Source organism: Zea mays, chromosome 3 (assembly GCF_902167145.1).
Source record: "Zea mays cultivar B73 chromosome 3, Zm-B73-REFERENCE-NAM-5.0, whole genome shotgun sequence".
Lineage (NCBI taxonomy): Eukaryota > Viridiplantae > Streptophyta > Magnoliopsida > Poales > Poaceae > Zea > Zea mays.
Genome location: NC_050098.1, coordinates 148,676,974 through 148,692,527, shown reverse-complemented (window position 1 = coordinate 148,692,527; position 15,554 = coordinate 148,676,974). Strand labels below are relative to the sequence as shown.

The 15,554-nt window shown below is 43.4% G+C and overlaps 1 protein-coding gene across 2 annotated transcripts; it reads left to right on the top strand.

Moving 5' to 3' along the window:
- The first annotated feature begins 798 nt into the window (after window positions 1-798).
- Window positions 799-7,780, top strand: LOC103650709 (coatomer subunit epsilon-1). 2 transcript variants are annotated; one of them, XR_002268106.2, is made up of 6 exons: window positions 799-4,444; window positions 4,576-4,659; window positions 5,699-5,850; window positions 6,285-6,479; window positions 6,770-6,918; window positions 7,023-7,780. XR_002268106.2 is itself a non-coding variant. In XM_020550348.2 (4 exons), the coding sequence occupies exons 2-4, from the start codon at window positions 4,576-4,578 to the stop codon at window positions 6,337-6,339; spliced, it is 291 nt and encodes a 96-aa protein (XP_020405937.1). In that variant the 5' UTR covers window positions 2,507-4,444; the 3' UTR covers window positions 6,340-6,479. The 2 variants fall into 2 exon arrangements, 1 of the variants encoding a protein (XP_020405937.1); XM_020550348.2 differs by lacking the exons at window positions 6,770-6,918; window positions 7,023-7,780 and having other exon boundaries at window positions 2,507-4,444.
- The last annotated feature ends 7,774 nt before the right edge of the window (window positions 7,781-15,554 follow it).

Here is a 15,554-nt window from a genome sequence, read left to right as displayed (position 1 = left end):
GCGGTCTCCTTATAATGATTGTCTGTGTTAATAATCACCATTAGCGCTTGCATGACGGATGTGCTAAGGAGACCGGCATAGTTAAATGGTTAGCAGAGGCGACAGTGCTATAACCGTCCACCTCCATTAATCAGTTTCCATTTTTTTTAAAAACACATACAATATCTATACTACTATTAAGGCTGCAAGAGTAGCCTGCCTTCCCTTGTTCTGCCAACTGTAAATCTAGACCGTCCGTCCTGTATCTGCTACCCGGATCGTCATCCTATGACCCTACCCCGCCCGCGTGCGTCGCCCCCAGATCCCCTCGCTCGTCTCCCCCTCCGCGCGAGCCACAGCCGTCCGTGCCCACGCTAACCGCACACCGTGGCCGCACCTTCCCCGCAAGACAGTCGGCTTCCTCCCTAACCCCACGCAGTCGTCGAACAGGAAAAAGAATAGCCTCCCCTCTCGAAACCTTCGCCTCGGTGTCAGTTGCTTCTCCTTCGTGCTCTGCTCGGCACCGAACAGGTAAAATCGGCGTCGGCTGGGGCTTGGTCGGCGGGGGATGCAACTGGGTGTGGATGAAGCCTGTGTGGAAGGCGGCGATCTCAGGAAGGGGCAAATCGTGACGCAGCAACAACTCCATCCCTCCCCTCCCTGCCGTCGTCGCAAGGTCGACCACGGCCGCACCCCAACCGTCTCCACGCGCGCAGCCCCCGTCGGGAACCCGCTCACCCAACCTGCCTTCCCCTCGTACACAGTGCGCTCCTCGAGCACCCCACACCCCACATCTCCAAACCCTAACCCCTCCCACATGCCATTGCATTGAGCGGCAGCCAGTAGCCACAAGCTATGGTGCAGCCCTGCAGTTGGGGAATCCTCCTCGCCGTCCTTGTCACGGCGGCCGTCGTCGTCCCGCCGGCGACCGCGACAGTGGCGAGCATCGACCTTGGCTCATCTCCTTCCCGGCCTTACGGAAGCAGAAGAGGGACCAATGGCGTCGTCCCTCTCCCTCGTGCCCCCAAGATCATCGCCGTCTCCACCGGCGCAGGAGCTAGGAAGCTACCGCAGCCTGCCTTGCCTTCGCTGTCGAATCCTTCTTCCACGCACCGCTGGCTGCCACCACAGCCTCCATCGCATCGTCGCTCCCTCGCTAGCCGGCCACCTCCACCTCGCTTGAGGTCGTCGCGACAGTGAAGAAGGGGTACAAGATGAAGTCGACATGACAGTGAAGAAGGGGTACAGATCCCGTTTACCATGGCGGGATCTCCAGCCATGGTAAGCGGGATTCCTTCCATATTTGTCGTGTGTGCGAGATCTGTGGCAGCCATGGCCCTAAACCGTGCCCCTTGTCCACCCCCTTTGCAAAATCGACATTGGTGGGCGAGATCCGGGGTAGCCATCGCCCCCAACCGTGTACCCTTGTCCACCCCCATTCCAAAATCGGTCAGCCACTGCTATTAAAAGGAGCTGAGGCTTCCAACCAACCACCAAGGGCAGGAATGGCAGTGGCGCCAAAGCAAAGGGGATGCGCCACTGATCTCGTTCGTACCTCCTGCTCTAGGTACCGGCGGCGGTCGAGTTTATTTGGTAGTAACATCCTGTTAGTTTTCACCCGTTCTTGTGATTTGTTGTTAGAAGCTGCTTATGGCTGAGGTTAAGCGCACCCATGGAGGAGGGATGCGATGTGACGAGGTATGGAACGGGGAGCAACCGAAGCAGAGATTGGATCAAAGAGGGCTAGGCTATGAATTTCTATATTGCTCTGTGCTCTAGGTTGTATCCTTTTTAATGCAATCTAGGTATGTATCCTTATCTTTTGTTAACCAAATGACCAGCTTGCTTTAACCTATAACGAAATATGGTATCTATTCTTGACAGAAATCTGGTGGGAATTAAATATGGTGTTTTCACCCTCATATTGTGATTTTCCCATTTTATGGTTATTTAACTATTTTAAAACTTCATATGCTCCTTGCAGTGATTGGATAATTTCCCCAAACTGGCTAAAAGAAAGCGTCAGAGAAGGGCAATTTGTAGGTTAGTTCAAAGTCAACTATATAGATAAATATCATTGTGAATTTTCTGTACATTGAAGAGAAAATATGAATGGTGTTGTTTCTGTTCTTCGTTAGCCCCTGGGTTTTTGTTGGAGCAAACTATTTTACTATGTCCTCGTTGGTTTCTTGTATGAGAACATTGGCTCTTAAAATGGACAACAAAACACAATGGACCCCGTGCCTTCTCTTAGGGTCTGTTTGGTTGGGCTGTGAGCTGTGAAAAAAGCTGCTGTGGGCTGTGAGCTGTGTAAAAAGCTGCTGTAGGCTGTAAGCTGTTAAAAAGCTAAAAACCATTTGGTGGAAACCACTAAAAGTCGTTAAAAATTCTTCGATATATGTTTTCATAGTTTCATCCAAAAAGCCACTAAAAGCAGGTCCAGAGGTGCTTTCAGATTTGCACTACGAGAAAGTCGGCTTTTAGAAAAAGTTGCTTCCTAGATCCAGCCGTTTGGTTGGCTTTTGACTTTTAGGTGGCAAAAGCCAAAGCCAAAAGTCAAACCAAACACACCCTTAGCCTTTTCTGCTGTTTTGCAGAAGAAGCACAATATGTTCTGGAAGATGAAGAATATAGGATGCAATATAAGTCTGAACTTAGAGATGCAGTTATGAGAGCTAAAGAAAGGCATAACTCCTTATTTGCTGGTTATAAGCACATCCAACCCTCTTTTGATGTTCTCTTAGCCATTATTAAATCTACCGGAGGCAAGTAAACACATTTATATTAATTGACTTGTTCTACTATAGCATCTTAAATACGTGCACATGTCTGGTACGAATTCCAGATGACTTGCGGGGCCGAACCTTGCTCCATTCAATTCCTAATATGTGAGACATGTCAGGCAATGTCAATTTTTTTATTGGAGTTGTTAACTTGACACTTATTCACCTTCTGGACTGAAAACCAAGACAATACTGCATCTATTTAGTTAAACATATATTACTTGGCTGCTAACACAACTAAGAGAAATACTGAAAATCAATCCTTCGGTCTATCCTTTCATAGGATTTTAATTTGTGCATGACAGAGAGTTTTACATGTCAGAAATTTATAGATGTCGGAGAGTTCATTGCAGTTCATCTCCTTCACTGCATCTTGCATATTTTCTCTCTCTTTCAGCTGGTTACAGTAACAAGGGACCACCATTTTGATGCAAAGTTAAGCATCTGCATTTTACTCGAGTTACATGTCACTGCTACCCCTTAATCCTGAGAGAATAACTATTTGTCATGAATAACTATCTGCATAAAATTAACTAACAATCTCCTTTTGGTTATCTAAGTATTTGGTGATGCTTTCTTTTTTTTAAGGGTTAGCAACTGACGGTGGTTTCGTATATCTTCATCTATCATGCAATATTTTATAGTAGCATGTTTGGATACAATCTGAGTTCTTTCAAAATCTTTTAATTTCCAATCATATGTATGGTGGCAGTTCCAAAGCAGATTGTTGCATTGAAAACAATAAACACCATATGTGGTTGCTGATCAGATGCGGGCAGTGTCAATTTTTTTATTGGAGTTGTTAACCTGACACTCATTCACCTTCTAGACTTAAAACCAAGACAGTACTGCATCTATAATTGTACCAAACTTTATTTCCGTGTCTACGTTGCTAACCAAAATTTAGAGTTAAACTTTGTCAAACTACTTTATTACTTGGCTGCTAACACAACTGAGAGAAATACTGAAAATCAAACCTTCAGTCCATCCTTTCATAGGATTTAGCTAATAGTGGCATGTGGGGATGTATTTTATTCTTTATTGGAACGTGGTGGGTTTTCTGTAGTGGTGAGCTACAAATTTTAATACATAATCCTTGGTGCTCTACATGAGTTTCATTCAAGCTGAGAAGGGCATAGCTGTTGCCAAGGTTCCCCGTTCAACGCTTGCAGCCATATCCCTCTGCCAGCCTGGCGGTGGTGGGGAGGGAGATTGGGATGGAGCATGTGCCGATGTGGCTGCGTGCGTTCCCGGATCTGCACACCTATGTCAGCATGTAGGTGTGGGTTGAGCCGTCAGTGACTAATGACATGATGGACAAGGTGGAGCAGGTGCGCCAACGAAGGAATGCCGAGAAGTCCCTGCTCAGCTTACAATGAAGATTGGCTATAGCAAGCGTGGAAGAATTAACGAATAATGGTTGTCAGGAGACATATTAAGGTGGAGCAGGTGCGGCAACAGAGTAAGGAAGAATTTCCCTTTTTTTTCCTCGCATGCAGTTGTTTGGTCGGATTTTCTTGATCTCGCGGTGGCGCACCTAGAAATCCGATTTGAATCGGTTCCAAACAGTATATAATAAAATGATATATTTAGAAAAGTTGAATCGGAAATCTTGCGTGAGCATATCAAGAAAGAGAGGGAGGCAGCAAAGGCTGGAAAATGACCATATTATCTGAAGAAATGTGAGTTCCTCAATCCCAATACCTCCTTCCTCTCCTCACTGTCTGTCTATCTTCTAATCAAATGGTTACAATATGTTCCTCAACCTGATGGTGATCAGCGAGATCGCACGTGCCTTTCTGTGTTTGTGCAGATGGTGATCAGCGAGATCGACTCGTCAATCGCTACCTCGCTGCAGGCCGTGAAGCTGCTCGCTCTGTACCTCACTGGAGACAAGGTTAGTGCGCTAGATCTGAACTATGTCGCCTCTGATCTGGCTGTAATCGCTGCTGGTCTAGATCTGGGTCGTTGGTATGGGAGTCGTTGTGGTAGTAGGGTTAGATTTGTTACTACTTAACTAAGTATTATGGTCTGGGTTAGATCCCGTGCATCCTGTGCATTGCTAGATGTTACGGAAGCATGAACTTGTTTGCACCATGGATACTATGATCTTGTGTTTTCTGTTTTGAATAGGTTTCCATAAAACTAACAATCATTCGAGGGCATAGGGTTGATGATGTGATTACTACAATGTAGCATTGGAAGTACACAACTATTTAAACCTCCTTATGATCAGCCTAGCAGGTTTGTTGGACATGTGTTGGATAAATCACTGTCACAAACTTGTGTATGCTTATGGCCTATGCATATGACCTCTCTTTCAATGATATGTGCTTGTGTTGTTTATAAGTTTATATAGCGTGAAATCCACTTATATGAATCCCAGGGTGACACTGTCTGGGTGGGTGGGTGGAGATCTAACTTCACAAAGTTATAAATTTTATACCTGTTTTTTCATATAGTAAATGTTCATAATTACTTATTTAGCTTGCAGTATATATAACAGTTTCTAAAGGTGATAAAATGCTACCAAAAAGAAGCATATGGAAGTATTGCTGTTTGCGAAACACATATTGCTCGTATTTGTATATGAACTAAATCATAGATTTGACCATATGATGTTCCTTGAGTGAGTTAGTATCATTGACTAATTACTTTGACCACACCAGAAGTAAAGACTTGTGGTAAACTTACATACGGTGATTACTCATTTGAGGCACCAGCGGACCAGATTATATGTGATTGTTTATCTTTCATATAATTTGATTATAGTAACGAGACAGTAGTTCATGAGGCTGACATACCTAATTTTTGCGCATGTATGTGTGTGTGTTTGCACTTTAAAGGCATTTATGATGTTTAAACTTTTAGTATTTTTCATTTCCATCGAGATATTCTGAAATGTATTTTACGTTATTTTTTGTCCAATCCTGAAGGAAGGTGCTATCTCCAGTCTCAAGGAATGGTTGAGTGATTCAGCAACTGGAAGCAATCTTGTTCTGCGATTGATTGCCGGAATTATATTTATGCGTGAGCAGGACTACAATGAGGCTCTCAAGCACACACACTCTGGAGGAACTCTGGATTTGTATGTTTACCTTTTCCCTTGATCTTTGGGTCGTGTATAATTTCAGTATTGAACCATATGTCCATATGGATGAAATTGGACAACTGCAAATGTTCTATGGATTTTAATTGCCATACAGAAAATGTACATGTTTATTTCTTATGTGGTATAACAACTGAAAATCTTACTGCTGAAAAAGTAACTTCAAATACACAATGCTTTGGAGTTGGGCTATATATAAATGCTCATTTTTTTGTAGGATCAATGGCAGATACATGCTCATTTTTTTGTATGTTTAAGTACTGATACATGCCATTGTGTTGTTGAAACTTTAATGCTCTATTAGAATATGTTTTTCTTGATAGTTGGTTTCTATATCTGGTATATAATATCATGTGCTCTCAAATCTTGTCTGGTGATTGCATTCTGATTTGCTTTCTAAAATTATCCTATAGGGAGGCGATAATTGATCCTGCAGAAATTTTTGAACAGTTAGAAAAGAAAAATTGATCCCCCAAGCATTAGCAGCAAAAAGGTTTCTGGAACAGAAAATTATAGTATTGATGTTAAGGATGCTAAATAGAGAATTCTGAAGACGGCTTCACCGAAAGTGCGGAAACTAGAGACTAAAGAGATCAGACCCAACAAAGGTACAGATTCACACAATTGTGCATCTCTACTCTACTCGATGCAAATATTTTTTTTGAATGAGGTTGTGTGCTTTTTTGTTTCTCTATGCAAATTTCTGATCTGGGGTGCATTTCTTCACCTTAATGTAAGTTTCTATATTTATTGAGTAAATTCTTTTCTCGTTTTTGGTAAATAATAGTGGTTCTGAAGTCAACATAGGTCTAAGTTGCTGGCAAACATTCCTTCTATATAAATTTAAGTTTTTGCTCGCTGCACGAGGATGACAATTTTTCACTCCTCGTTTCTACAGAAAAAAATCGACATTGCAAGGAGGCCAAAGCCTGCGCCATGACCCTCTGGAGCACCCTGCTATGGTGCTGCCAGCGCAACCGCCTCGTAGGTGAGTGCACGTGCGTTGCATGTGGTCTGGTGGTAACGCATGTGCTCCTAACCATACAGGTGACCTTGCTCTTCCTCGCCTCAGCGGCTCGATCACTTCTATATAAATTTAAGTTTTTGCCCACTGCACGAGGATGATAATTTTTCACTCCCCGTTTCTACAGAAAAAAATTGACACTGCAAGGAGGCCAAAGCCTGCCCTGGTGACCCCCTCGAGCACCCTGCTACGGTGCTACAAGCGCAACCGCCTCGCAAGTTGACGTTCCGGCGGGGCAAAGTACTGAACCCTGAAGAGAGCAGTGGCAGCACCCCAAAATGGCTCTGGTTCAGGCCTTCCATAGCCGTGGCAGACGCGAAATCCAGGAGCAGATGCGACAAGATCATAATTAGGAGGAGCGGCGACGATGCTGTAGCGAGAGACGCGGGTGCCGAGGTCGTCGTGCTGCAGTGGTGGTAGGACTGGAAGGAGACGAAAAAGTAGGAGTCAGGGCTGTTCAACAACGTGATCGAGTCGCTGAGGCGAGGAAGAGCAAGGTGAAGGCACCCGTCGGTGCCTTTGAGACCGACAGACCATCATCTCGCTACAGAAACGAGCAAGCCTGCTGCTGCTCCAGCTATGGCAGCAGGTGCGTGCCATGAGCGCTTCTAGACCTGCAGTGTGCATGATCACCTTTCTTGAAATTTTGGACCTTTTTTGTTGTTAGTGACAGTAAAAGTGGTGCTTGTTGAGGTTTGCTCGTTCGTATAGGTTTTGTGTCTGTGCAAGGCTTGGCAAGTTGGTATTGTACTGATAAGTGATAAGTAAGCAAGTTACTGTAATGATTTAAACTAGATTGTTTTGAAAGGAAATAGAAAGGATAAAGCAAATAAACTTTGTATTAAATTACCTGATTCATGAAAAATGGTACTAACCTTCTTCTAACGTTTTCTATGTTTCTCATTTCACTCGCTGCATTTTCAGTTACAACTACACTGCATATGCTGGCAGATTTGTTCATATATTACTCCTGCTGACATTTTCACTATCACAGCAGCATCTCTAAAACCATTTGTTTTTTATGCATATAAATGTATTTTATTATATTGATTCCGTAGCAACGCACGAGCATATTCCTATGTCTCTTAAGGGCTTAATTGCTATTCGGGTTTCAATTAAGTCCTAATGGATCTATTACCCCGATCTGGCTGTCTCAGACCTCCCTCAAGACAAAAGTAGGGTGGCATCAGGTATGAAAATCATGCAAATATTTCTGATCCAGTGTTCTATTCTTTCAAGTTTGTAAGCAGCGCTTTAGTGAGAAATTGACTGAAAGAGGAATGCTAAAGGTTGAGCATAAGACATGATCATATTCTTATGCATATGATTGACTGAAATAGGTCCCAATTAGAACTGGGTAATATCAGCAAGGCTTAGAGAATCATGCAACCTCTATACAATTATATTTATGGTCTGTTTAGATCCTTTCATTTGGGCTGTATTGGAATCTACTTGGCAACTAGGCTATTTGACTTACAATTTGATACTCCACTTCTCAAATACAGGCCTGTATAAAATTCAGAGGTGCAGGTATATGTGTCGGAGGGGTGGTGAACTGTGGTGGTGGAACTGGTGTGTTTGCAAATTGGCTCCATTGTGGTGACGGTGGAAAATTTGTTGCCATGCCCTGTTGCTGCATTAACTGTTAAACACATATGTGTTACTACTGAAGATGTTGTATTGAAATATAATAATTTAGAGTTCGGATTATGTGTACTCACTTGATACATCGCTTGGTTGTGTGCATTGCAAGCCTCCATAAATTCGCGTTGTTGTCTCATCTCTTCACGCATCCTCATAATCTCCAACTCCTGCTCGTTCGGTCGACGAGAGCATGAGCTACGGGAAGATGAACCCGTCCTCTGAGATCTCACCGACGACGAGTCAATGAATCCGTCGAAGAGTGCATATCTATATGTGATTCAAAAAATGTGATTACTGCATAATCAATTTAGTGTCAACCATATAATTTCATAAGTTAGAGCTTACCGTCCATGCGCTTTGCCACCACCACTTGCGTACACCACCGAGGGATCCACTGGTTCATGGCGCCAGTCGAAGTCAGGGCCATGGCGACGAACCATCTCCTCCCCATATGCCGCCTATACATCATTCACAACCTTACAAATGCAGGAATTTATATACTTTGAACGTTTGAACTTTTGAGCCAAAACTCACCAAGCGATCTATGGCTGTCTGGCTGCAGAGCTGGTCAGGGTTGTTCGGGTCTGGTCCTTTGTGGCCCTCCTGGTAGACCTCAATGTCACTAGGCTTTTGGCCACTCGTAGCTTCCTGTATAAACAAAAAACATTCATAAGCAATTGTATCATTTGTTGATCGACATAGAAAGATCAAACTTACCATTCTTTTAGCTTTTCGTATCATGTCGTCACCGCCAAACTTGTGGTTAGGATTGGTTCCTCGACATTGTCTGTGATGCGCTGACGCTTTCTGGAAGCCTTCGGAAGCCCAATATCGACACCAAGCATAGTACGCATCAGGCACGGGCGCCATCCATGGAACCATCACCTGCACACACACAATTTTACATATTATATCAATCACAACAATAAATATAAAGGGTAAAACAAATTGAATACTAACCTCACGATATTGATCCTCAGTCAAATATATCTTTGAGGACCCTTCCTTTTTATTCAAGGGGCCTGCTTCTTCCGGATGCTTTTGAAAATACAGGTTTGTAGCCTGAATTCTCGCATAGTATATGGCATCCTTCACCAGCTTCTTTGCATTGTTTTGCAAGACACGTTCAGCGTGCCCCATGTAATCCTCTTCGTCAGGCAACCGATATCGAAGCTACAACATAAAGAATACAAATACAATGGTATAAGTCATAGATTTACAATATTAAGAAACATAACAAAAATAATAAAGAATTCATACCCAAAAGTCATTACGCACAAGTCCCTGTCTGTCGGTGTGGTTTCGTTCCTTTTTAAACTTGTACTCATCCCAGGTACTGACGAGCACCTCATCCTCGGTATCACCGTTTGACACCTTCACTATACCAGGGTAGTGAAGGCGACAAAGAGAACCCAACGTAAGGTTAACCTGAGTGTGGTGTCCCTTGCCGTCAAAGGACAGGTCCTCCCAATTCCTGCATTACACAAAAACATTAACAATACACATAATAGTTATATTAGATAAGTTAATATATTACACTCACCGATCTCCATGTGGCATGATTAAAGTCCTATCAGCCTCTCGCTCTATCGCGTGACGAGGCTTTACTGAGTGGTTTTTTCTTGAGCGACGTGTGCGTGTCGCTGAAGAGCCTCCCGAGCCATCATCCATCGGGTTGTCAGCCGGTTCGCCCTGTTGGCCCCACTGGTCCCACGCCTGTTGCTGCTCTCTCTGGTGGTCCCACTGGTCCCATGGCTGGTGATGTTGTGCGGCCTGGTCCCATGTCACGTGCTCCACCTCCTCATTATGCTCCACCTCCTCATTGTGCTGCTCAGCCTCATTGTGCTCCTCCTCCTCAATGTGCTGCTCCTCAGTGTGCTGCTCATCCTGGTACATACAACTCAAGATTTATTTGTAAATATGTAAACAAATTTATTTGTACAAGATATGTTACCTCATCTCCATGTACCGTGCTCAACAGCTCTCGACGTCTGCTGCTGCTCGAAGAACTGCCCTGAAAAAGGCCCAGGCCCTTGAACAACCCCTTCACTGACTTCTTTGATTTTGGCGGCATCCTGCATAAAAAATAAGAAATTATTCATTAGTGCATCAAAAATGACATAATACTTAAAATATAAACAAATGGAATAACAAAACAACTTTACTTGTTAAATATCATCAAAATCAGAATCTATTTGTTCTCTTCTATGCAGAGGTCGCCATGTAACTTTTCTCCTAACAGGTTGTCTTCTCCGTCTCTCGGGAAAAGTTAAGTCGTTAACGTCTACAACTAGTGAATCTAATGTCGGTGCAGGATCAATATGAAAACTAGTTGGCAACTCTTCTTCTTGAAACACCTCATCAACCTGCTCAAGGTGACCAATTTGATATTCGTCCTCACCAGGACTGTATAGGCGTTCGCGGGGATTTACATTGTACACAACCCTCCATTTAGACAACTTTTTGCATGGATATGTCGAGAAATAAACTTGGTCTGCTTGATGGGCAAGGATATACGTGTCGTGTCCTTGAAGCAATTTCTCAGGTTGGATCTGTGTCATCCCAAATTCGGTCCTATAATACTTCGGGTCATACCATTTACACTCAAAGAAAACTAGCACTAAAGGCTTATTTCCAGCAAATGTAATCTCGATTATATTTTTGATTTTCCCGTAATAGCAGGCTTCGTGTCCTTCCATGTCGGTTGCCCTAGTAACGACTCCACTATTTTGAGTGGCGGCCATAGGATGACTTGATTCGAAAATGCTTGAACGAAAGCGATATCCATTGACGTCGTAACGTCCATAGCTTTTGGCAGTTACGCTTCCAATAGATAACTGACGTAAGTCATCATTCAAATTCATTTCCTCCCCAAACTGGCAATCATGCCACAAAGCATTAGCAAATTCTGTAATATTAGTTAAATGAAATTAGCTCTCGGAGCCACATAATTAAGACTTACACGGTCCCGAAGCCACATAATGAAATTAGGTCGCCCATGCATACCATCGCGTCGCAATTTGTCTATGTCTCTCGCTGTTGGCCTACCGAGACACCTCATGTTTTGTTCATCAAACTCGCTGTCAAATATTATTGTATGACATGAGATATTTGATAACATAAACTAATTCACATATGAACAGTTTAAGAAAACAAGTCTTACACAAAGTATTTCTCCACCTCAGGCATATTCGTGAACATGTACAGTAAAGCAGACTTTCGTTCTTCCATACTGAGGTGATATGCCTTGGGTGGACCAACAGCTTTGCCGTTTGTCTGAAAAATCGAAAGATCACTACTCGGAGGCATCTCTCGTTCATCATCATGGTACCTTTTCTTTCGAGCAAATACATTATGTTCTTCTGCAAAGTAACAACTTGTAAAGTGTGCTACCTCCTTTAGTTTAAATTGTTCCGCAATACATCCTTCAACTCTTGCTTTATTGCCCACCATTGCTCTAAGATTCTTTAATGCTCTTTCTATATGAAACATCCACCTATACTGAACAGGACCACCGACCTTAGCCTCATATGGAAGATGTATAAAGAGATGCTGCATAGGATTGAAGAAACCCGGTGGAAATATTTTTTCCAATTTGCACAAAAGCACCGGTGCCTCTTTCTCCAGCTGTTCCATCACATCTATTCTGATTTCTTTAGCACACAACTGTCTGTAGAAATAGCTAACTTCAGCTAACGTTTTCCACACAGCTTCAGAAATGTACCCACGAAACATTATAGGCATGAGCCTCTCCATAATTATGTGGAAGTCATGGCTCTTCAGTCCATTCATCTTCATTGTCTTCAAGTTCACAGATCTTCTAAAACCAGCGGCATAACTGAAAGGGAAATGTGCCCTTAGGGCCATTTCTAAGTATTTTGATGATTGAGTGTCAACACAAGTGCTTAAATGAGAATCTATGCCCATGAATGGACAAAGTGCAAATCAAGAGCAAAGGTATGTTTCTAAGTCTTAGTACATTAGTTTTGTGTACTAATATACTTGTCTAAGTATCAGAAACAGAAAGAAGAAGAAAAGAGAAGAGTTGGCTGTGTACAGCCAAGAGGCTGGTTCGGTCTGGGGCACCGGACAGTGTCCGGTGCGCCAGACTAACTCGGGCGAACTGGCCGCTCTCGGTGCGCCCGACGACAGAAGGCAAGGATGGCCTTCCAGATTTGTTCTCAACGGCTCCTAGCTGCCTTGGGGCTATAAAAGGGACCCCTAGGCGCATGGAGGAGAAAACCAAGCAACCTTAGAGCAATCTTGATCATCCACACTCAGTCTTTGCACATTCGTTTGTCATTTTCAGTGATTCGAGCTCCGTTCTAGTGAGAACTTTGAGATAGTCTTTTGAGCTCGATTCTTGGCCGTGTGTGTGCGCATTTTGCTGTGGATTTGTGTGTGTTGCTTCCCTTCCTTACTCCGTGATTCTTTGTGAACATCAAAAGTGTAAGGGCGAGAGGCTCCAAGTTGTGGAGATTCCTCGCGAACGAGATAAGAAAAGAAAAGCATAACACTGTGGTATTCAAGTTGATCATTGGATCACTTGAGAGGAGTTGAGTGCAACTCTCGTCCGTTGGGATGCCACAACGTGGAGTAGGCAAGTTTTGTACTTGGCCGAACCACGGGATAAATCAATGTGTCTTCTCTGTGTTGAATTCTTTGTGATTATCGTATTGTGCAAGACCTTCTCTCTAGCCACTTAGTGATTATTGTGCTAACACTTAATAAGTTTTTGTGGCTATAAGTTTAAGTTTCACAGGATCACCTATTCACCCCCCCCCCTCTAGGTGCTCTCAATTGGTATCAGAGCCGTTCTCTTCAAGAAAGGGACTAACCGCCCGAAGAGATGGATCCTAAAGGGAAGGGAATCGTGATCAACGACAAGGAGAAGGAGTCCTTCGTCAACGAGCCAAGGGATGACAAGTCCAACGACTCGGGCTCGGGCCACAAAAGAAAAGATGGGAGGAAGAAGAAGACAAGGTGCATCAAGGAAATTGTCTACTACGACAGCGACGAATCTTCCTCCTCCCAAAAGGACGACGACCACAACGACTACGAGAGAAAGAAACCGGTCAATTCGAACTTTTCTTTTGATTACTCTCGTATTCCTCAAAGTACTAATGCTCATTTATTATCTATTCCACTTGGTAAACCTCCTCATTTTGATGGAGAGGACTACGGATTTTGGAGTCACAAAATGCGTAGTCACTTGTTCTCTCTCCATCCTAGCATATGGGAGATTGTAGAGAGTGGAATGCACTTTGATAGTACGGATAGTCCCATATTTATTAATGAACAAATTCATAAAAATGCACAAGCTACTACTTTGTTGCTAGCCTCTTTGTGCAGGGACGAGTACCATAAGGTGAGCGGCTTGGACAATGCCAAGCAGATCTGGGACACCCTCAAGATCTCTCATGAGGGGAATGATGTCACCTTGCTCACCAAGATGGAGTTGGTGGAAGGCGAACTTGGACGGTTCGCGATGATAAGGGGGGAGGAGCCGACGCAAACATACAACCGGCTCAAGACCCTTATCAACAAAATAAGGAGCTACGGGAGCACGCGATGGACGGACCACGACGTCGTCCGCCTAATGCTAAGGTCATTTACCGTTCTTGATCCTCATTTGGTGAACAATATACGTGAAAATCCCAGGTACACCAAGATGTCGCCCGAAGAAGTTCTTGGGAAATTCGTTAGTGGGCGAATGATGATCAAGGAGGCAAGGTACGTGGACGACGCCTTGAATGGTCCGATCAACGAGCCGCAACCCCTTGCTCTCAAGGCAACACGAAGCAAGGAGGCGCTACCTAGCAAGGTGGCACAGATTGAGGCGGCCGGACTTAATGATGAAGAGATGGCTCTCATCATCAAAAGATTCAAGACGGTGCTGAAAGGTCGCAAGGGACAGCCAAGCAAGACCAAAGCCAAGGGGAAGCGCTCATGCTTCAAATGTGGTAAGCTTGGTCATTTTATTGCTAACTGTCCCGACAATGATAGTGATCAGGACCAAGGGAACAAGAGGGAGAAAAAGAAGAACTATAAGAAGGCAAAGGGCGAGGCTCATCTTGGCAAGGAGTGGGATTCAGACTGCTCTTCGTCCGACTCCGACAATGAAGGACTCGCCGCCACTGCCTTCAACAAGTCATCCCTCTTCCCCAACGAGCGACACACTTGCCTCATGGCAAGGGAGAAGAAAGTAAGCACTCATAATACTAGTACTTATGCTTCTTCAAGTGAGGATGAGTCTAGTGATGATGATGAGATAGATTACTCATGCTTATTCAAGGGATTAGATAGAACCAAGGTAGACAAAATTAATGAATTGATTGATGCCTTGAATGATAGGAATATACTTTTAGAAAAGCAAGAGGATTTGTTGTATGAAGAGCATGATAAATTTGTAGAAGCTCAGAAATCTCTTGCTCTAGAAATTAAGAGAAATGAAATGCTCTCTAGTGAACTATCTTCTTGTCATGAAACTATTGCTAAGTTAAAGAGTTTTAATGATGATTTAAATGCTAGACTAGAAGTAGCTAGTAAATCTAATTCTTGTGAAGAAATTGTTGAAACTTGTAATAGGTGTAAAGATTTTGACATTGATGCTTGTAGTGAACATCTAGTTTCAATTTCCAAACTTAATGATGAATTGGCTAGTCTTAATGCTCAACTTAAGACTAGCAAGAGTAATTTTGATAAGCTAAAATTTGCAAGGGATGCCTACACAATTGGTAGACACCCCTCAATTAAGGATGGACTTGGCTACAAGAGGGAAGCCAAGGACTTGACAAGCCATAAGGCTCCTATCTCCGCCAAGGAGAAAGGGAAGGCTCCTATGGCTAGTAGTGCTAAAAAGAACCATGCTTTTATGTACCATGATAGGAGACAAACTAGAAATGCTTATAGGAGTTATAATGCTTATGATGATTTTTGTTCTCATGCCATGTTTGCTTCTAGTTCTTCCTATACACATGGTAGAAATATGAGAAGTGCTATTCATCATGTGCCT

Bases quoted from the DNA above. Each gene is read 5' to 3' on its own strand.
- LOC103650709 (XM_020550348.2), top strand. From the start codon at position 4,576: ATGGTGATCAGCGAGATCGACTCGTCAATCGCTACCTCGCTGCAGGCC. The intron at 4,660-5,698 runs GTTAGTGCGCTA...CCAATCCTGAAG, and splicing joins TGTACCTCACTGGAGACAAG to GAAGGTGCTATCTCCAGTCT. The intron at 5,851-6,284 runs GTATGTTTACCT...ATTATCCTATAG, and splicing joins TCTGGAGGAACTCTGGATTT to GGAGGCGATAATTGATCCTG.